The 21,545-nt window shown below is 50.8% G+C and overlaps 1 protein-coding gene across 2 annotated transcripts in view; it reads right to left on the reverse strand.

Annotated features, from left to right (window-relative positions):
• Positions 1-977: 977 nt before the first annotated feature.
• ZC3H12D (zinc finger CCCH-type containing 12D) overlaps positions 978-21,545 on the reverse strand; it is a 37,376-nt gene continuing 16,808 nt past the window's right edge. Inside the window, exons 3-6 of one of the 2 annotated variants that reach the window (XM_030803768.1) lie at positions 15,252-15,391; positions 10,073-10,307; positions 5,961-6,067; positions 978-4,822 (exon numbers count right to left, since the gene is read on the reverse strand). In XM_030803768.1, coding sequence (XP_030659628.1) covers positions 4,026-4,822; positions 5,961-6,067; positions 10,073-10,307; positions 15,252-15,391 — 1,279 coding nt within the window. In that variant the 3' untranslated portion in view covers positions 978-4,025. The remainder of the gene's footprint in view (positions 4,823-5,960; positions 6,068-10,072; positions 10,308-15,251; positions 15,392-21,545) is intronic. The other variant, XM_030803777.1, reaches the window with a different exon arrangement.

Raw genomic sequence — 21,545 nt, forward strand, 5'->3', positions numbered from 1 at the left:
CCTTCTGTGGTCTTCTCCCCACCCCACCCCATAGGTGGACTTTTTCCCCGGAAGCCCACAGCCTCTGTGGCCTCATCTGAGCTGTGTCCATGCCAGCCGCAGCTGGGGTATGGCTCCTCAGCTGAGCTCAATGTCAAACCAAAGCTGGATCCATTTTATTTGGAAGAATGCCAATTACAGTGGCTTGTCTTGCTTCTACTCCTCAACCCCTGACATTCTGCAGTTCTGCCCCAAACCCCCTTCCAGAGGCCTCTGGGAAGGCTGCCTCAGGGCAAACCCAGGACGGCAACGGCCTCTGGTTTGATCAGTCTACGAGAGCTCTGCTGCAGGTTTAAACAAGAAGAGTGGCTTCTATGAGATGGCTTCATAGTTCTGTAATGAGGATTTTAGAAGTCTAGGAAATGGGCAAGCAGCCTGTGTCCTTGGGAACTGCCTGCTGCACATCCAGCAAAGGGAGGTCCTTGCCATGGCCTCACTGCTTCTCCTGGAAAAGGTGGATTTGAGCCCTTCACATACCCCCAGGTGGAACAACACGGAACCGCAGCTGCTGAGACTGGCCACAACATCAGTCTTCTTCACATCTACTTTTTTTTTTTTTTTTTTTTTTTTTGAGACAGAGTCTCGCTCTGTTGCCCAGGCTGGCGTGCAGAGTGCAGTGGCACAATCTCAGCTCGCTGCAACCTCCTGCCTCCTGGGTTCAAGTGATTCTCCTGCCTCAGCCTCCCGAGCAACTGCGATTACAGGCAGCTGCCACCACGGCCAGCTAATTTTTGTATTTTTAGTAGAGACGGGGTCTCACCAGGTTGACCAGGCTGGTCTCGAACTCCTGAACTCATGAAGCCCGCCAAAGTGCTGGGATTACAGACATGAGCCATCGTGCCCACTCCACACCCACAATCTTTAACAGAACAGACCAATCTGGGGGAAAGCCAGTAGGAGAAACTAATAGACAATTTGACAATAAAGAATCCAGGTGTGGTAAAAATGATTTATTTTTGAAGCATGGTAACAGCTATGCAACTAGGAACATTTCATTTACCTGTCCCATCTATGTTTTTGTGTCACAAAGACATATACTAAGACTTTGGAAAAATTCCAAAGGGGATTACACTTGAAATGTGCTGTGTTTTTACTTTCTTTTTTGTACGTGTCTTATTCACAGTGAATCAAATAAAATAGCTTTACAGCTTACTAAAACTCAAACTTGTTCTCAAAGGAAGCAGTTTAAACATTTTCAACTGAAAAATCAGCAACACAATGATTCTACACCAGGAAACCGAACCAGGGAGACAAAAAGCAGCTCTAATAGAAAGCATGTCTTGTCAAAAGGTTAAAAATAAAAATAAAGGCCCAGGGCCCGGCGCGGTGGCTCACACCTGTAATCCCAGCACTTTGGGAGGCTGAGGCGGGCGGATCACAAGGTCAGGAAATCGAGACCATCCTGGCCAACACGGTGAAACCCCGTCTCTACTAAAAATACAAAAAGTTAGCCGGACATGGTGGCAGGCACCTGTAGTCCCAGCTACCTGGGAGGCTGAGGCAGGAGAATGGCGTGAACCCGGGAGGCGGCAGAGCATGTAGTGAGCCAAGATTGCGCCACTGCACTCCAGTCTGGGTGACAGAGCGAGACTCCGTTTCAAAAATAATAATAATAATAAAAATCATAATTAAAAAAATAAAGGCCCCTTGCGGTGGCTCATGCCTGTAATCCCAACGCTTTGGGTCTCTACAAAAAAATAGAAAAACTTAGCTGGACGTGGTGGCGCAACTGTAGTCCCAGCTACTCAGGAGGCTGAGGCACAAGGATTGCTTGAGCCTGGGAAGTCAAAGCTGCAGTGAGCCCTGATTGCACTACTGCACTCCAGCCTGGGTGACAGATGACAGAGCGGAACCCTGCCCTCTCCCCCCACAAAAAAAACCCCACACATATCATGAGGAAAATCCAACTTATTTACAAAGAGTGGGCCATCTTCAGGCCTGAGATCCCAATATGTTACGGTAAAATTGTGGGTGCACCATCCTCTTTGGAAAAAGGGGGTGAGAGACAGCTCTGGCTCAATCCATGCTAATAATCTGGTTTTAAAAGATCAAAGAAGTCTCGGAGAAAAACCTAACATCACTGTATGCCCCAGGGGTGTCATTTACCATGAATGAAAGGGCTGGGAACGCACTCTCCCTGAGGTGCCCCCCAGGCCTGCCAACATCTCATGAAATCTGGTAGTAAACTGGCAAGAGTTCCCTCTGCACCAGCAGGCTGCAGGAAGTTTGTGGAGCTGGGGGCTGGTCTTCTCTGGTCTTCCCCTGGGAAGTGCCTCCTGCTTTCCCCAAACTGCCAAGCTACCGAGCCCTCTAGTGAACAAATAAGCCATAGTCTGGAGGGCTGGCATGGTAACCAGAATGGGTGGATGCTGCCAGGAGAGGCCAGGGCCCCCTGAGGATTCGGGGGTCAGCACTCTGGCAGCACAATCTCACTTCTTAGCCATTGTAAATGAGTAGACCCTTTCTCCTCAAACCCAGAGCTGTAGCTGGCTGGAAGAAATGGCACCAGGAAGATGGCAATAAACTCTGACTGAGCGCATGTCAGCTTTCTGCTGACCCACCTGTAGATTTCAGAGCAAAAGTCCTGACTCACCCAGCCCCAGTTTAACTGTGAAGTGTGGTTATCATGTTTACAGTCCCAATTACTCAGGAGGCTGAGGCAGGAGGATCGCTTGAGTCCAGGAGTTTGAGGCTGCAGTGAGCTAAGATCACACTACTATACTCCAGACAGAGTGACAGAGTGAGACTCTGTCTTTTTTTTTTTTTAAGACGTAGTCTTGCTCTGCCGCCCAGGCTGGAGTGCAGTGGCATGATCTCAACTCACTGCAACCTCCACCTCCTGGGTTCAAGCGATTCTCCTGCTTCAGCTTCCTGAGTAGCTGGAACTACAGGTGTGTGCCACCATGCCTGGCTAAATTTTTGTATTTTTAGTAGAGAGAGGGTTTCACCATGTTGGCCAGGCTGGTCTCGAACTTCTGACCTCAAGTGATCTGCCCGCCTCAGCCTCCCAAAGTGCTGGGATTACAGGCATAAGCCACCGTGCCGGGCTGAGACTCTGTTTAAGAAAAGAAGAAGAAGAAGTAAAAGAAGGCAGCTCAGCTGGTACAGTAGAAAGCCTATTCTGGAAACTGCCATGATGGATGGCTAAAAAAAAATTGGAGATACTTAACCCTGAGCCAAACGGTATGTGTCTGTGTGGTGTGTGTGAGCACATACATGTAAGAGAAACTGCGTGTGTGTGTGTGTACATTTGTGTGGTGGGGGTATGTGTGTGAAGGCGGGTGAAGGCCCCAGAAGGCGGCCCTGGGACAAAGCGCTCCTGCCACTTGTCCCCAGCATGGCACAGCCACACAATTCAGAGCACAGCTGAGCCCACATCTGGAGGCTGGGCTCCCCTTGCGGGTGCGGTTAGCAATAGCTAACATGAAAACTTCCAGATAGCAAACCTCCCCTGGCCACCTGACTACGTATTTCAAACATTACCTGATGCAATTAAATTCAAGACCATTCACAGTCTTTTCTAAACTTCTGACAACGACCCACATTGAGGTTAGTTACGTGGCTGCCAAGGGGGTAGGGACACAGGATAGGTAACAAGAGTTCAGACTCAGCCTGATTGTACAGGGTGCACTCTGACCTGTCGCAGTCCTCTGTGTTTGTGGTGGTGACCCACTAAATTGATTTTGTGACCCACTTGCGGATTCTACTGCAGCTTGGACCTGCAGTCTCCGTGCACATGGAAAATCATTCCCTCCACGGAAGTGGGTGGACCTCCCCGCAGCAGGCCCCGGCCTCAGTGAGGATCACCAAGTGCCACCAGGTCCCCACAACCCCGCTCAGGAGGAGCAAGCAGGCTTCCCTGACCATCTTTAAAGAAAAGGGGGCGCCACGATGGGCCCACTCAGGTCCAGGCTGGCAACCACAGGTCCACCCGTCCAAGATGCAAGGCGAGGCTGGGCCATTCCCTGTAAGGGCGTGGTGGTCCCTTAGGGCTTGCCCAGGGGCGCCCCCGCGCTCTGGGATCTCTGCACCAGGAGGATGAGCCTGGCGAGGTCGGAGAGCTCCGGGAACGCGGCCATCACGGGGTCCACCTGGTGGCGCGGGAAGACGCTGTAGAGCGCGATGCGAGCCCGGGCGCGCGCGTCCCCCTCGTCGTCCTCGGCCGCGTACCCTGAAAGTCCCCCAGTGGCGCCGTCGCCCCAGGCCGGCTCCGCCCAGGCGGAGCGCCCAGGGAAGCGGTCGGAGCGGGGTGGACGGGCCCACGGGTCGTCGGGCGGCCTGCGCGGGGAAAGCAAGGCGCCGAGCAGGTCCCTAGGGCGGTGTTCGCCCCGCGGCTGGAGTTGCAGGCCGGGCGGAGGCGGGAGGTCGCCCGGGGAGAACTGGCTCTCCAGGCTAGGGAGGCCGAGCGGGCCTGGCACCCGGCCGCCCGCGGACACCCAGTCGGGCCCGCCCAGTCGGGGCGTGAGGCTGCAGGCAGGGCCGGGGAGAGGCGGCCCGAGGGGCCCCGTGTCGTCGCTGAAGGCCAGCCGAGAGAAGCTCCCTTGCAGGGCGGCCAGGTCCGGGGACCCCCGCGCCGGCGGGAGGCTGTGCGCAACTGGCTCCCGGGGGACCGCCCGGGCTCCTGCGGAGCCGCCTGGGGCTCTCGGTGGCCGCTGCTCCTCGGCGCCCGCGCCAGGCCGGGCCCCTGTCTTGGCGCGGAGCTCGTCGGCCACTGCCAGCTGCGCGTGGTGCGGCCTCTCCGGGTGGTAGAACTTGCACTTGATGCCGTAGGTGCATTTCTTGCCTGAAAGGGGCGGGAGCAGAGAGGGCGCGGCGTGAGGCCGGTGGCCCGGAGGGGCGGTGGTGCCTGGTGCATCCGGGGAGTGCCGGCCCGCGGCCGCTCCGTGGAGATTCCTCCAAGTAGGCTCCCAGGCCGCCGCGGACTCCGCAGACTTAGCTCCCTGGAAACGCCTCAGGATCTGGGCGCGGGGCCGAGGTGGGGAGAAGTGCCCGGGAGGCGCGGGCGGCCTGGGTGAGGGGGCACTCGGCACACTCATCCCAGGGTATGCAGAGGAGTGTCGTTCCCAGGTCCCTTTGACCAGGGTCTAAGACCAAATCTCTGGATTCAAAGCCTTTCAGCCTCCAATTCCCCAGGGACCCTGTGGATAGGGCCAGGCTTAGGGAGAGGGCGGTAGGGAGTGGGTGCTCGGGACATAGGACTGCGCCTGCAGTGCCGCCTCAGTTCCCACTGTTCTCCCTGTTCGCTGTGCTAACGCTTGCCCTCACCCTGCACGCTGTTCTAACAGAGTCGTGAACAAATAGTCAAGTGTTACCATCCAAACCCAGGGCTTCTGAGAGTGAAAGAAGGGGGAAGGAGGAGTCAGCCTGAATGTATGTATGGTCACCTAATTCTAACAAGAAATGATTGACTGTCGCCCAAGTCTTTACTGAACTTGGAAACATCAAATAACTTGGCGAAGCAAGTCAGTGAAGGAGCTGGCTAGAAGGCTGGCATCCCCCAGGGTGCTGGGATAAAATTCTTAACTCTTCACGGATAGCAGTGACCAAAGTCCATAAGGTGGAGGGGTGGAGAGCAGGGTAGGGTGAGGACAGAAGCTGCCAGGGGCCAGGTGAAGGGACTGAGACCCACAGCTGGGTTTGTGTCCAGCCTCCCGGCTTCTCAGACACAGCTTTGCTGTGTGCATGACCCCTGCATCCGACCCTGGCATGGGACCCTGGCTCCCATGAAATCACCAGCCAGGATGTCAGTTCTACAATAACCCTGTCAGGAAAGTTAACTCTCCAGGTGGCACAGCTGGAGGGCAGAATTTGGGCAAGAGCCCAGGCTGCTGAGCACCAGGCCAGTGCTTTTTGACTGTGCTCCTGTACTGCCCCCACACAGGACCCTGAACATGGCCCGCAAAGCACTGGGCACTACCCACCATAGGGACAATGCTGCCAGGATGGCTCTGGGGGCTTCGGCTTCCTGCTCAGGAAGTTGCTCAGGGAGGGTCCATGGCGGCCCAGGGGGTCATCAGGAGGCATGAACCTGGAAAATAAGCACAGGGGCAACAGCAAGACCACCTGGGATTTGCCACCAGCACCTGTACAAAGGGAGCAGGCCCAAGTTCCCCGAAAGCACCAGGAAGCATTCGGCCCCGGGCCCACCATCACCCAGCGGGATGTCACAGCATCTTAAAGCAAAACCTTCCCTTCACACTGAACCCCACACAGAGCACACAGCACAGCTCTGGCCCTCTTTGGGTGTTTCTCCTGCTGTGGTTCAAGCCAGCAGTGTCAGAATCACCTAGCAACTTAAAAGTGCAGTCATCTGAGTGCAGTGGTTCACATGGGTAATCCCAACACTTTGGGAAGCTGAGGCAGAAAGATCCCTTGAGCTCAGGAGTTCAAGACCAGCCTGGGCAACATAGTGAAACCTTGTCTCTACAGAAAATTTAAAAAAAAAGAAAGAAAGAAAATTAGCCAGGTGTTCTGGTGAATGTCTTTAGCCCCAGCTACTTGGGAGGCTGAGGTGGGAGGATGGCTGAGCCTGGGAGATGGAGGCTGCAGTGAGTCATGATTGTGCCACTGCACTCCAGCCCCAGTGACAGAGTGAGAGATCCTGCTTCAAAAAAAAAAAAAAAAAAATTGCAGCCTCCGAGCTTCACACAAGACCTGCTTCATCAGAATCTGAAGTTGTTCAGGCATCTGTATTTTAAGAACTTCCCCTTGGGAGGCTGAGGTGGGCAGATTGCCTGAGCTCAGGAATTCAAAACCAGCCTGAGCAACATGGTGAAACCTCATCTCTACTAAAAAATACACAAAAATTAGCTGGGCATGGTGGCGGGCACCTGTAGTCCCAGCTACCGGGGAGGCTGAGGCAGGAGAATTGCTTGAACCCAGGAGGCGGAGCTTGCAGTGAGCCGAGATCGCGCTACTGCACTCCAGCCTGGACAACAGAGCGAGACTCCTTCTCCAAAAAAAAAAAAAGAACTTCCCAGGTGATTTTTATCCAGGAAAATGAAAGTATAATTGCCCTAAGGGCTCCTCTGGCTTCCCACTGTCCTCAACAAAAGGTTAGAAACCTCTATGAGGTTAACAGCTCCAGAAAAGCCAGGAGTGGTGTCATACGCCTGTAGTTCCAGCTACTAGAAAAGCTGAGGAGGGAGGATCCCTGGAGCCCAGGAGTCCAGCCTGGGCAATAGAGCTAGACTCTATATCTAAACAAACAAACAAACAAAAAAAAAACATTTCCAGAAGGTTTCAGAGTTGTATGAGCTCCTTGAGGCTTAGGTCCCATTTCTCCTGTGTTTCACCCCGTGCCAAACACAGCTCTGGGCTGTGAACCTTCAGGCAAAGAGGTTCAATAGGAACAGGGAGTTTGAATCAGTGAGGAAGTGGATCCCAGGTGCTGCCTGCACATACAGCCACCTCGAAGACTTAACCTCCTCCTCTGCGCACCCTGGGGGCACAGGGTCTGGTCTCAGTTTCCATGGCTGCCCTGCCCCTGACCTGCCCTTCTCTCCTCCCTGGCATGGAGCCCTAATGAGGAAGGGAATGCATGCTCAGAGTTCAACAGGGAAAACCCAATTCCTCAGAAGGAAAACGCCCCTCACTAAGTGAGGTCCACTTTTTGTGTAAATACTTTTGTTCCCAAGGCCACTTCCATCCAGGTCATACAAAGATTCTGTAGAGAGGTTGGGATTCTAAATCAAGGAGGAGATGTTTTATGGGTTGCTGTCCCCCTAAGAGTCCAGAGTCATGCTGAAGTCCCACTCTGCAGAGAGCTGGGTGATCCCCGGCCCTGTGTGGCCTCCACAGCTCAGCTCCCAGCTGCACAGCCAGCTTCTCAGAGTTGGGTCTTGACCAAGAATCTGGGGAACCACCCACTGTGGTTATTAAAAGTTCCCAAAGACTTCCTCTCCTGCTCTCTTAGGAGCAGGAGCTGTGCCAAGAGGGCCCTGTGGACGTGCCTGGGGCACCAGGGCAGGCGCCCTCGCTCACAAGCAGGCGGCAGGCCCTGCCTCCTGGCAGGCCCTTAACGGAGGCCAGTGCATCAAAAGGACTTGGCTCTGGCCCCAGGCTGTCATCAGGCCAGAGACAGCCATGTCCCTGAGAGCTCAGTGAGGATTTCTGGAGCCCATAGTTACCAGACTAGCCAGATTCCTCCAGGCCACAGACGGACAGTGAGAGCCGCTGGCCTTTTGTAGCTGGAAATGACAATGGGGGCTCCTGCAGGGCACTGCTGCCATGCCTCTGGCCCTCCACCTCCACGGCTGCAGGAGCAGTTGGCCATGGGGACCACAGTACCCCCTGGTGCACCATGTCCTGGGAATAGGTGCTACCACTTCTGGGGCACAATTCTCTCTAGTCCTCACAATGATCTCAGAGGTGACATTATTAATCCCTTTTCAAGGTGAAGAACATTCAGCTCAGAGAGGTTGAGTGGTTCCCCCTTGACTCCCAGCCAGTAAGTGGCAGGGCCTCAGATGGAAACCTCACCTGCCCTCTCCAAAGCCCTAGTCCTTTCTCAAACACCACACTGTGTCCCTGGGTCCGGAATCGCTCAGCCTTGTGCAAGCAGCCTAAGCCCAGACCTCTCTCCCCATCAACCCTTCACCGGCCATGGCCATTCACTCAATCATTCCTTTACAACTAGTTACTGCACACCTGTGGGCCAGGCATGCTGGAGACACCGCACGTAAGACAGATACAGCCCCTGCCTTCACAGAGCTGAGGAGTTTGCCTAAAACCACGTTCCAAAAAGTCAGTCAGAGAGCCCAGAATGAGGGCCAAGCTAACACTGCCTGGAACGGAAATGGAAATGGGAGCAACAGCCCAGCTGGCTGTGCTCTGTCACACACTGCTCTGACCCTCATCCACCTTGCCAGTGTCTGCCCTCACCACTTGCTGAGCGGTTTGTGCCTGTGGCCCTGGTGTCCCTCTCTGCCCCCAGCCATAGCCAGTTGGTCTGGGATGAACTGACCCAAGGGGCCTATTTCAGGGCTACATGAACCAGCCAGGTTCTCTTGAACATTTCAACCCAGAGTCAGGGCCAGGCAGGGGGAGATCTTTACAGCCCAAAAGAAAAGATTCTGGGCCAGGCTCAGTGGCTCACACCTAAAATCTCAACACTTTGGGAGGCTGAGGCAGGAGGATCACTTGAGCCCAGGTGTTCAAGGCTGCAGTGAGCTGTGATCATGCCACTGCACTCCAACCTGGGCAATAGAGCAAGACCCTGTCTAAGAAAAAAAAAAAAATCTGTTGCCCACTTCCATATGTAATGCAAAACTTTTGTAAAAAAAAAAAAAAAAAAAAAAAAAAAAGACAGCCGGGCACGGTGGCTCACGCCTGTAATCCCAGCACTTTGGGAAGCCGAGGTGGACAGATCACAAGGTCAGGAGATCGAGACCATCTGGCTAACACGGTGAAACTGTATCTCTACTAAAAATACAAAAAATTAGCCAGGCATGGTGGTGCGTGCCTGTAATCCCAGCTGCTCGGGAGGATGAGGCAGGAGAATCGCTTGAATCCAGGAGGCAGAGTTTGCAGTGAGCCAAGATTGAGCCACTGCACTCCAGCCTGGGTGACGGAGCAAGACTCCTTCTCAAAAAATAAAATAATAAAATAAAATAGAATATAAAATAAAATAAATAAAATAAAATACAAAAACCTGAAATAAGTGAAAGGCAATACAACAAAGTACCAATCTTTTCCATGATGACTATTTCAATATTCTGAAGTATGCAATTCTGTTTTTTTAAGTTAGTGGTGCCCTAAACACATGCTTGCATGCTTGGCCCACCTCTTGGGCTTCCCTGTGGCGTGTCAGATGTGGCCCCAGGAACAGCAAGGTCAGAGCAAAGCAGCCCGCCTATTGGGGACGTGCCCGCCGAGAATGCGGACCTGGGGGAGCTCGGTCTGAGGGGCTGGGTGACCGGGTGACCCCAAGCCCCGCCACCTGGAAGCAGGCGTGGCCACTGCCCCGCCCCCGCCTCCCTCCCCCCCCCACCGCCGCCCCCCCACAGGGTGTCAGGACCCCAGCCGGACATACCGGTCGTTGACGAAGGAGAACATGAGCAGCCTCTGCTCAATGAACCACTTCCACTCGGGGTTCTCGCTCTGCAGGTCCCGGTAGTTGTCATTGGAGACGATGACGCCGTCCTGCTCGTAGGCCACCTTCACGATGTAGCGGTCGTCGTAGCAGACCAGGCGCTTGCCGTGCACCTTGCGGGACGGCGTGTACACCAGCACTGCCTGCCGCTCCAGCTCCGCCAGCACGTGCTGCTCTGAGGGCGGGCGACGGAGACGCGGGTGAGGGCCCAAGGGCACTGCGCCTGAGAACCACCCCCAACGCGAGGCCACCCGCTTCCCGGGCCGGTCAGATGAGGGCCAGGGAGGTTTTGAGGGGAGCGGGGAAAAAACACTAGTTTTTCCCGCCATAGCTTTCGCTCCTTTCACTCAATTTCACTGAATTTGCCTGAAGCCCCAGGTCAAGGGGGCAGGCGCGTGGCTTCCGTCCTGCCCACATCTTGACAGGAGTCCAGAAAGCGGTACTCTACAAGGGAGAGTCACTTCAGAAGGAAGGGTTTGGCCACAGCCCTTGTCCTTTTGGGAGTTCCATGCCACAATGCCCCTACCGCAGCCGGCACAGGGGCCTCCTGGAGAAAGACATTCGTGTATTAACCCAGACCTTGGTGATGCCTTCAGCATGACGGGGAGCCTTGCATCCACCCGGAAAGCCCTGCATAGGACCCTAGCTGGGAGCCAGAGGTCCATCTTCTCCCACCATCCAGGAACCTGCCTGGGACACCTTTGGGATGGAGCACCCCATCACTGACAGATACAGGGACTCAAGAACATCATAGAAAGCTCAGGGACTAGGAATCCAGCCTGGAGTCTGGGCTGGGCTCCAGTTCCTGGGTACTTCACCCCGGTTGAATGTCCATCCAGTTTTACATTTATAAAATGAAGATAGGAGCACCTCCTCTTCCTGTCTCAGAGTGTCTGAGTAGACAGAGCTCAAGTGAGTGTGAGTTCTTGCAAAAACCAGTCAAGAGGTAAACATGTACCAGATGGTACAAACATTACAAGGCCTTTCTTATCAGAGGCTAAAATCTGCATCTCAGGAGAGATGCAGATCAGCTGTTTGATCTGAATTTTGCCTTTGGAGACATGCAGGAAAAAAAAAATCCGTTTGACATGTAATAATTATTCAGGTCCCTCAAGTTTAAGTCCTTTCCCATATGACACTGTTGGCTGATTTTTAAAAGGTGCATAATGCAGCTATGGTACAAAGAACAAAAATAAAGACGCCACATATCTAGCACCTCCTTTGAGAAATAGGAGGTGGCTCATGTTTGGAAGTCCCCTCTGCCCCCTCAGTCTGCAATCCTCTCCATTCCCCTTAAGCCCTTAGGACAACCCTAGTTTTAGAACTCCATGTTTATAATTTCCTTGCTTTTAGTTTTAAAAATGCAGATTATGAGAACCATTTTCTTTCTTTCTCTTTTTTTTTTTTTTTTTTTTTGAGACAAGATCTCACTGTGTCACCAGGCTGGAGTGCAGTAGCACAATCATGGCTCACTGCTGCTTCTACCCTGCAGGCTCAGGTGATCCTCTTACCTCAGCCTCCCGTGTAGCTAGGACTACAGGCATGCATCACCACGCTCAGCAAATTTCTGTATTTTTTGTAAAGATGGGGATTCGCCATGTTGCCCAAGCTGGTCTCAAGCTTCTAGACTCAAGCATCACCCACCTCAGCTTCCCAAAGTGCTGGGATTACAGGCATGAGTCACCATGCCCCATTGAGGATAATTTTCAGTGTGGTTACATGTTAGACTTGACACAAATGGAATCATATACTATACATATACTTAAGCAGCTTGTCTTTTTCGTTCATCATTGTGTTTGTGAGGTTTGGTTGTGTCATATGTTCATCACTATTAGTCTTGCATTTAAGTCCCTGGCACAGAAGAGACACAGGCCTCTTCAGGGTATATCTCCAAGAGTGAATATGGCTGAGCTGTATGGAAGGAACTTTACAAGGTAATGCCAAATTGCTTTCCAGAGTGGTGATGCCAAGTTACATACCCAACACAGCACACAAGACAACCTTGCCGAAACTGGCATTTTCAGGCTTTTGAATGTTTGCCAATCTGGTGGGCACAAAATGGCCTCCTACTGTGGTTTTATTTTGCATTTCTCTGGTTGCTAATGAGATTGAGCATCTTTTCATATGTTTGTATATTTATATGGCCGTATATGTTTTCTTTTCTGTAAACAGCTTATTCATGCTTTAGCCCATCTTTCTGTTGATTCATTGTCTTTGTCTCATTGATTTGGAGAAGTTCTCTCAGGATCTAGGCAGTAATCCTTCATCAGTAATGTGTGATATATAACCCGCCCCCACACCCTCACCCCAGTTTGAGGCTTGTCTTTCCACTTTTTTGTTTTTGTGGTATCTGTTAATGAATAAAAGCTTTTAGTATAGTCAAATGTATTCATCTTTCTTCATAAGTTTGCACTTGTCGTGGCTTATTTAAAAATTCCTTCCCTATCCCAAAGTAATTTCTCTACTTTTTCCCACATTATATTTAAGTATTATACTACTGTTGAAATTCACCATTCTTCACATTCAGACCATAAAGAATAATTCAGGACAACAAGTTCATGACAGGGAACTGAACACAAGTATTTACATTCCCTCCTTCTCATAGTTCCAACGTAATGAAAGGTGGGGGGAGATCTATAATCATGTTAAAAGTAGGTTTGCGGACAGCAGCAAATCCAGGATTTTGACACACTTTAGGAAGACAGAAAGCAGAAAGGATCGTATTGATTGTGCAGCATGGAGGGAATCACAGCCCAGAATGTGCACAGAAGGCTGGAGTGGAGGTGGGAGCCATTGCCCTGTAGTCTTGGAGCACTCCGGGTGGTGGAGATGGAGTGGAAGTCGGGCAAAATCAGGATGACTAACTAACAGGTGAGCTGAGCTACTCCCTGGCAGCTGCTCCCAGGAGCATGGACCTCCACTCATTTCCCATCCCTATCCCTATAAAGAAAGTGAAGCTACAACTAGGAAGGAGGAAGCCTCCCATTGAGGCTGTTGACCTCCTAGAATAAAACCATCATCATTCTGCCATTGGAATAAGTGGTGGGCAGAGGCGCCAGGCTGCCTGCCTGCTCCATGCCAGGTATACTAAAGTGAAAACTGCCAGTCAACACAAATGGTCCGCACTGCCATTCAGGGAGAAGTTCTCATACTAGGAGAGAAAACCCATGGCAACTGCACAGATATACAGTCACGCACTGCCTAACAATGTTTCAGACCACGTGTGTGACAGTGGTCCCATAAGACTATAACAGAGTTGAAAAATTCCTATCACCATAGCCATCCTGACCTTGTAGTGTGACACATGACTCACGTGTCTGAGGTGATGCTGGTGGAAACACTCTTCTGTGCTTCCAGTTGTGTAAAAGTCTAGCATGTACAATTATGTACAGCACATAACACTTGATCATAATAATAAAGAGCTTTGCAGCTGATCTCTTCTCACAGGTGAGCATCCCTAATCCAAAAATCCGACCAACATGATGTTCAAAGCAAATACTCACTGGAGCATTTCGGATTTGGGATTTTTGGATTAGGAATGCTCAGCCAGTAAGCATAATGAAAATATTCAGAAATTCAAAACACTTCTGGTCCCAAGTATTTCAGATAAGGGATACTCAACCTGTATAAGAAGCCAAACAACAAACAAGACCCTGTTTATTTAAACCACAGTGTTCTGACCGTGCCTGGTGGCTCATGCCAGTAATCCTAGCACTTTGGGAGGCCGAGGCAGAGGGATGGCTTGGGTCCAGAAGTTAAAGACCAGCCTGAGCAACATGGCGAAACCCCGTCTCTACAAAAAACAAAAACTAGCTAGGGCCGGGTGCGGTGGCTCACACATGTAATCCCAGCACTCTGGGAGGCAGAGGCGGGTGGATCACCTGAGGTCAGGTGTTCAAGACCAGCCAACATGATGAAACCCCATCTCTAATAAAAATACAAAAATTAGCTGGCTGTGGGGGCATGCGCCTGTAGTCCCAGCTACTCAGGAGGCTGAAGCAGGAGAATCTCTTGAACCTGAGAGGCAGAGGTTGCAGTGAGCCGAGATTGTGCCATTGTACTATGGCCTGGGCGACAAGAGTGAAATTCCATGTCAAAAAAAAAAAGAAGAAAGAAAGAAAGAAACTAGCTGGGTGTGGTGATGTGCACCTATAGTCCCAGCTACTGAAGAGGCTAAGGTAGGAGGATCTCCTGAACCAGGGGAGAGCAAGTCTGCAATGAACCATAGTGAGACTCCATCTCAAAACTAAATAAATAAATAATAAAACCACAGTATTCTAATATTTGTAGCTTAAAATATTCCTGGCTGATTGAAGAATTAAAAATGAAGAGGCCGGGTGAGGTGGCTCTCGCCTGTAATCCCAGCACTTTGGGAGTTCGAGGCGGGTGGATCATGAAGTCAAGAGATTGGAACCATCCTGGCCAACATGGTGAAACTCCATCTCTACTAAAAATATAAAAATTAGTTGGGTGTGGTGGCACATGTGTGTAATCCCAGCTACTCGGGATGCTGAGGCAGGAGAATCACTTGAACCCAGGAGGAGGAGGTTGCAGTGAGCCGAGATCGTGCCACTGCACTCCAGCTTGGTGAAAGAGCAAGATTCCGTCTCAAAAAAAAAAAAAAAAAAAAGAAGAAGAATTCCCTGGATCTCAGTTTTCTTCTTCTTTTTAAATAAAGAGATTAGATGAAGTATTCGGTAAATAAATACTACCTGACCAAATAAATGTCTCTTTCAAATCCTATAAACTATTAGAAGTGGAATACAGATCCAGTGTCTCTTCAGGTGTTAAAAGCTGTCAGACACAATTATTTTGATAACTTAACACACCAAAAGAGTAATTTATTCATTCATCTACTCAACAACTGTTTATTGAACACCTAATTTTGAACTATTTATTGAATACCAGGTGTTAGGCTAGGTGCTAGGTGCTAGGTGCTAGGTGCTAGGGCTATGGCATTGAACAGTCATAATCGGTGCCTTCATGGAGCTTATATAGCGCAGTGACGAAGACAAACATCATTAAACAAACAACTAAGTAGATATTTGACTATCGATGTTAGAAGTGCACCAAGGAAACGTGTCCAGTACCTCTTGAGCATACATCTGCTCCAGCATACCTCTGATAGGGGTGTCAGCTCTTGGTGGGTCCTTCCTCCAGGATGGAACAAAAACTTTGATGTAGGTGTGTCCTCTGTCCCTGAACCAGTCCACAGCCAGCTTGATTCCCCGGCAAGAGAAGGTTTCTTTATTCCCATGGCTACAATGGGAAAACAAAGAAATCTGTAGAGACACAGCAAGTGTTCCTAAGAGTGATTCCCCTGTGACTATCCTGGATCACAGTCTTATAATCAAGAGGGAACCAGGAAAATCTACATTTTAGGCCAGGAGTGGTGGCTCACGCCCGTAATCCCAACACTTTGGGAGGCCGAGGTGGGCAGATCACTTGAGGTCAGGAGTTTGAGACAAGCTTGGCCAACATGGTGAAACTCCATCTCTATGAAAAATACAAAAATTACCCAGGTGTAGTGGTGCACACCTGCAATCCCAGCTACACTGGAGGCTGGGGCAGGAAAATCACTTGAACCTGAAAGATGGAGGATTCAGTGAGCTGCAATTCCACCACTGCACTCCAGCCTGGGCAACAGAGGGAGACTGTCTCAACAACAACAACAACAACAACAACAACAAACACACACACAAGAAAATATCTACACTTTAAAGATAGTTCATTCTTTCATTCACAAATAATAACCATTAACAAGAACCACATAGCTTGTGATAGGTATGTAGAGGGTCTTGGGCTCTGTTATAGCTAATATTGAGTGTCAACTTGATTGGATTAAAGAATGCAAAGTATTGTTCCTGGGTGTGTCTGTGAGGGTGTTGCAAAAAGAGATTAATATTTGAGTCAGTGAACTGGGAGAGGCCAACCCTCCCTCAGTCTGGGTGGGCACCACCTAATCAGCTGCCAGCATGGCTAGAACAAAGCAGGCAGAAGAAAGCAGAATGAGCGGACTTGCCGAGTCTTCTGGCCTTCATTTTCCGCCCATGCTAGATGCTTCCTGCCCTCGAACATCAGACTCCAAGTTCTTCAGCTTTTGGACTGTTGGATTTACACCGGGAGTTTGCCAGGGGCTCTCAGGCCTTTGCCCACAGACTGAAGGCTGCACTGTCGGCTTCCCTACTTTTGAGGTTTTGGGCCTTGGACTGGCTTCCTTGCTCCTCAGTTTGCAGATGGCCTATTATGGGACTTCGCCTTGTGACTGTGTGAGTCACTACTCCTTAATAAACTCCCCTTCATATATACATCTAGCCTATTAGTTCTTCCCTCCAGAGAATCCTGACTAATACGGCTCCAAGAATACATTCTGAGGACTAACAGACAAGACCCTCTCTTTAACTGAAGCTAAGAAAGATCAACATAAGACAGATAGGAGTAGCCATCTACAGAATCATTCTCACCCTGAGAGATGGTTGTAAATGTGTTATTGGGTTTCCCAAGTCCAAGCAAGGAGGCCAATGCCCCTCAAATTCCACAGAAGACTTCAATGGAGGCAATAAGGAGAGAGTGGTGTGAGATCAGGCAGGGCCTTGCAGACATTATGGAAGATTCCTTTCTTCCTCCTAAGAGGAATTAAAAAGCCATGGAAGGATTTTAAGATTGGAAGTAGATTGTGATGTGATGTGATGTGATGTGATGTGATGTGATGTGAGGTGATGTGATGTGATGATTCAAAAAGCTCAATCTGAGGCCGGGCGCGGTGGCTCACACCTGTAATCCCAGCACTTTGTGAGGCCGAGGCAGGTGGATCATGAGGTCAGGAGATCGAGACCATCCTGGCCAACATGGTGAAACCTTGTCTCTACTAAAACTACAAAAATTAGCCAGGCGTGGTGGCGCGTGCCTATAATCCCAGCTACTCAGGGGGCTGAGGCAGGAGAATTGCTTGAACCCGGGAGGCGGAGGTTGTAGTGAGCCGAGATCGTGCCACTGCACTCCAGCCTGGGCGACAGAGCAAAAATTGACGGTGACTCGGACTAAGCTGATAGTGGTGGATGAGGGAGAAGAGTAGGTGAACTTGGAGATATTTATTTAGAAGGTCAAATCTCCAGAACTCAATGACTGATTGGATATGGGAGTGATAGAGAAGAAGGCATCAAAGATGACTCAAGATCTCTGGCTTGTGTAACAGGATGGCGGGCTATTCACTGACACCAGGAATTCTGGAAGGGAACAGGGTTAGAGGGAAAGATCACAAGTTTTATTTTAGACCCATATTGAGCTGTTAACATTTCCACTTAGAGGAAATGTTAAGTAAACAGCTAGGGTTCAGTGGAGATGTCTGAGTGACTAAAGCTGTAGGCCATCTCTGTGTAAGCAATAGCTGAGGCCACAGCATGGACAGAATTTCCTGCTCGCCTGGAGAGAAAGTGAGCGGCCTGGGCTGGAGGAACTCTGCGACTTCGCAGCTGGTTATAGGTAGAGGGGGGCAATATCATATGGGACTCAGGAGGGACTGATCTGAGAAGGAGGAAGAAAACCAGAGGATGCGCATCAGGAAAGCCGAGGGGAAAGGGGTCGCCAAACGCTGCTCCAAGTGACTGGTGAAACCTGAGACGTCCCTCAGACTCAGTCAGTGGGGTCAGTGGGGTTTCGCTGGAGGGAGACAAGTGGATAGATTTGAGATATTGAGAAGGCAAAATCAACTGGGCTTAGCCATGGGGGAGACAGAGCCTGGCCTCAAATTAGATCACTCCACCTCCTCTTCCACCTTCAGATCCCAGCTTCATCCTCACTTCCTCAGGAAAGCATCCCCTACTCCCTAGACTCCAGCAGATCCCTCTCACGAGCTCTCACTGCACCCTCCCGCTCCTTCCTGGCACTGGGGAACGTTGGCACCCATCCAGGGGATCGTCTGGGTTTCCCTTCTTTAAACTATGAGTTACTCTTGCTCACCACAGAACTCTCAGTGCCCAGCATTGTGCCTAATAATTATAAGGACTCAATTTAAAAGCTGTTGAATAAACGACTGGCTGAGAAGAAACTCAGCTGAGAAGCAGCTGGAGGAGAAGCCGAAGCCAAGGGAAGAGCTGACCGGAAAGATCCAAACACAGGCGTGACTGACATGGTCTAGGGACCAGAAAGACAGGAGTGGGGCTGGAGCATGAGGAATGAGCCCGGGCAACAGGTGTAAAGGGAGGGTCAAGGATAAGTTCTTAGAGAGCCAAGGGCCACCAGGCCACTCATGCCTTCTCCCGAGAAGCCTGGCAGCCAACCCATATGCAGACAAGGATGACATTTTGAATTCGCATTGCTGTGCTCTCTCTCGTATGTGACCTTTCCTGCTATTTTCTCAGAGGAGATTAGGGTAGTCACAAGTTTATAAAACAAAAAGGATGCGGTGGCTCATGCCTGTAATTCCAGCACTTTGGGAGGCTGAGGCGGGCGGATCACCTGAGGTCAGGAGTTCAAGACAAGCCTGACCAACATGGTGAAACCCCATCTTTACTAAAAATACAAAAATTAGCTGAGTGTGGTGGCGTGTGCCTGTAATCCCAGCTACTGGAGAGGCTGAGGCTGTAGAATCGCATGAGCCTGGGAGGCGGAGCTTGCAGTGAGCCGAGATCGAGCCACTGCACTCCAGCCTGGGTGACAGTGCAAGACTCCATCTCAAAAAAAAAAAAAAAAAAATGAAGAAGATAAATATCCCTTTCGCTATTGAGGCTGAACTCTTGAGGCTTGTACAGTGAGGAGAAAATATCAACAGGGATGTCTGTGGTCAAAAGGAAGAGGGAGGCCAGGTACAGTGACTCACGCCTGTAATCCCAGCACTTTCGGAGGCCAAGGAGGCAGGATCACAAGGTCAGGAGATAGAGACCATCCTGGCTAACACAGTGAAACCCTGTTTCTACTAAAAATACAAAAAAATTAGCTGGGTGTGATGGCATGCACATGTAGTCCCAGCTACTCGGGAGGCTGAGGCAGGAGAATCGCTTGAACCTGGGAGGCGGAGGTCGCAGTGAGCTGAGATCGCACCACTGCACTCCAGCCTGGGCGACAGAGCAAGACTCCATCTCAAAAAAAAAAAGCGGGGGAAGAGGAAGCAGATCGCTGGTCCTTTCCAGCCCAGCAGAAGCTGAAAAATAGGGGAGATGGAAGGAGGAGGAGGTCCTCACCCCGCCCCCCTATTCTGGCTCCACCCAGCCCAACCATAGGGGAGGGGGAGATGGAGAAACATCGAGACTGTGTGAACAAGAGGCTGAACCAAAGGCTGAACCTTTGTTTTTCAGCACAGCCTGGGCAGATTGCAAGCCCCTCAGAGAAACCGGGTTTCTGCAAGGCTGCCTTGGAGGAACATGCCTTGGAGGAGAGGTGAGTCTGAAGCCACACCCCATCCCTCACGTGACCCCAGGCCTGGTGGACTGTCTGGGGATGGACAAGCTGGCGCCAGTGAGCAGAGAGCATTTTAAGCCAGCATGGCTCCCAGAAGGCCACTTCCATGTTTCCTGTTTAGAGGCCAGGCCAGCCCAGCCACTGTGCAGCAGAACCCATTGAGGGCCCCAGACCCCTTTTCCGGCCAATACCAGGTCTCAAAGGCCCCAGAGGCCATCTGAGACGGGAGGGGGCAGAGAGGAACCACAGAGCCTGAGTCGCCCAGGAGACAGAAGAAACGGAGGCCCCACCTGATGTACACTGGCAAATGTAAGGTGTACCCTTCCCTACCTAAAAAAGAGGGGAAGAGATCGTGCCTGTCATAGAAAATGAGGTCCGTTTTCTGTGTCCCTGAAGGAGTAAAGTGAACAATTGATGACACCCTCCCTCACGTCACCCCCAAGACACATGCATCTTTTCAATGTAGTCAAGTCCAGCCTCAATTAATTCTCAAGGGAAAATAGCACCACCACAATTATTTTAAAAATTGTTTCTTGGCCGGGTGCTGTGGCTCAAGCCTGTAATCCCAGCACTTTGGGAGGCCGAGGCAGGCGGATCACGAAGTCAGGAGTTCGAGACCAGCCTAACCAACATGGTGAAACCCCGTGTTTACTAAAAATACAAAAATTAGCCAGGCGTGGTGGCGTGTGCCTGTAATCCCAGTTACTCAGGAGGCTGAGGCAGGAAAATCTCTTGAACCCAGGAGGCAGGGGTTTCAGTGAGCCGAGATGAAGACACTACACTCTAGCTTGGGTGACAGAGTGAGATTCCATCTCAAAAAAAAAAAAAAATACTGTTTCTTAATTGCTGCTCTCTTTTCAGGGTCTCCTTCCATATTTGCGTTTAACCTTTCACAAGCCATCTCTGACACCTTTGGTGGGTGTAGGAGGCAGTGTTCAGTGGTGAGAGAGAGGAAGGGAACCTGGACCCTGGCAGAGCTCTCAGTCGCCCTGGGAGCCCACTCCTCAGCACACAGACAGGAATGCACACACCAAAGGCATCCACTCATCTGCACGTTCCTTCATAGACTCAGCGCAATTCCTGAATATCTACTACAAGGCTCTGCACTGCATGCTAAGAAGAGACATCACCCCTGCTTCTTGGAGCTCTTTTTTTTTTTTTAAGAAATGGAGTCTCGCTCTGTTACCCAGGCTGGAGTGCAGTGGTACAATCATGGCTCACTGTAGCCTCGACCTCTCAGCCTCAAGCAATCCTCCCACCTCAGCCTCCCAAGTTGCTGGGACTACAGGTGCGCACTGCCACACCTGGCTAATTTTAAAAATTTGTTGTAGAGATGAGGTCTGGCTATGTTGCCCAGGCTGGTCTTGAACTCCTGGCCCCAGGTGATCCTCCCATGTTGGCCTCCCAAAGTGCTGAGACTATAGGCATGAGCCACTGTGCCTGGCCTTGGAGCTCATTTTTAAGATCTGTAGAGGGTTCTGTCTGCCAGAGCACTTGGCACGTTTTGCCTCATTTAATCATTACAACAAGCCCTTGAGGAAGTGACCCTGTCCCCATTTTACCCTTGAGGAAACTGAAGCAAGTGTGTCCAATGCTCTGATCTAGGGGCAGCCCTCAAAGCCTGACCCCTTAGGCTGCAAACTCTTCCTCCCTCGTCTCCCGAAGACCATTGATTCCCCTCAACTCCATCTATACCCCAGAATCCAGATGGCAGCTCCTTTGGAGCAATAGTAACCCACAGTTTAAATGCTCATGCTTAGAAAAGGCAACTCATGCCCTTATTAACCAACACTGTGAACCAGCTCATCAGGCAGCAAGCCAAGAGCCAGGCCCTGGGAAAAGGAGAAAGGAGCTGGGAGTTTTGTTTTTGTTTTTTGTTTGTTTTTGAGACGGAGTTTTGTTCTTGTTGCCCAGACTGGAGTGCAATGGCGCAATCTCGGCTCACTGCAACCTCCACCTCCCAGGTTCATGTGATTCTCCTGCCTCAGCCTCCCAAGTAGCTGGGATTACAGGCATG

This window comes from Nomascus leucogenys, chromosome 3, assembly GCF_006542625.1.
Source record: "Nomascus leucogenys isolate Asia chromosome 3, Asia_NLE_v1, whole genome shotgun sequence".
NCBI lineage: Eukaryota > Metazoa > Chordata > Mammalia > Primates > Hylobatidae > Nomascus > Nomascus leucogenys.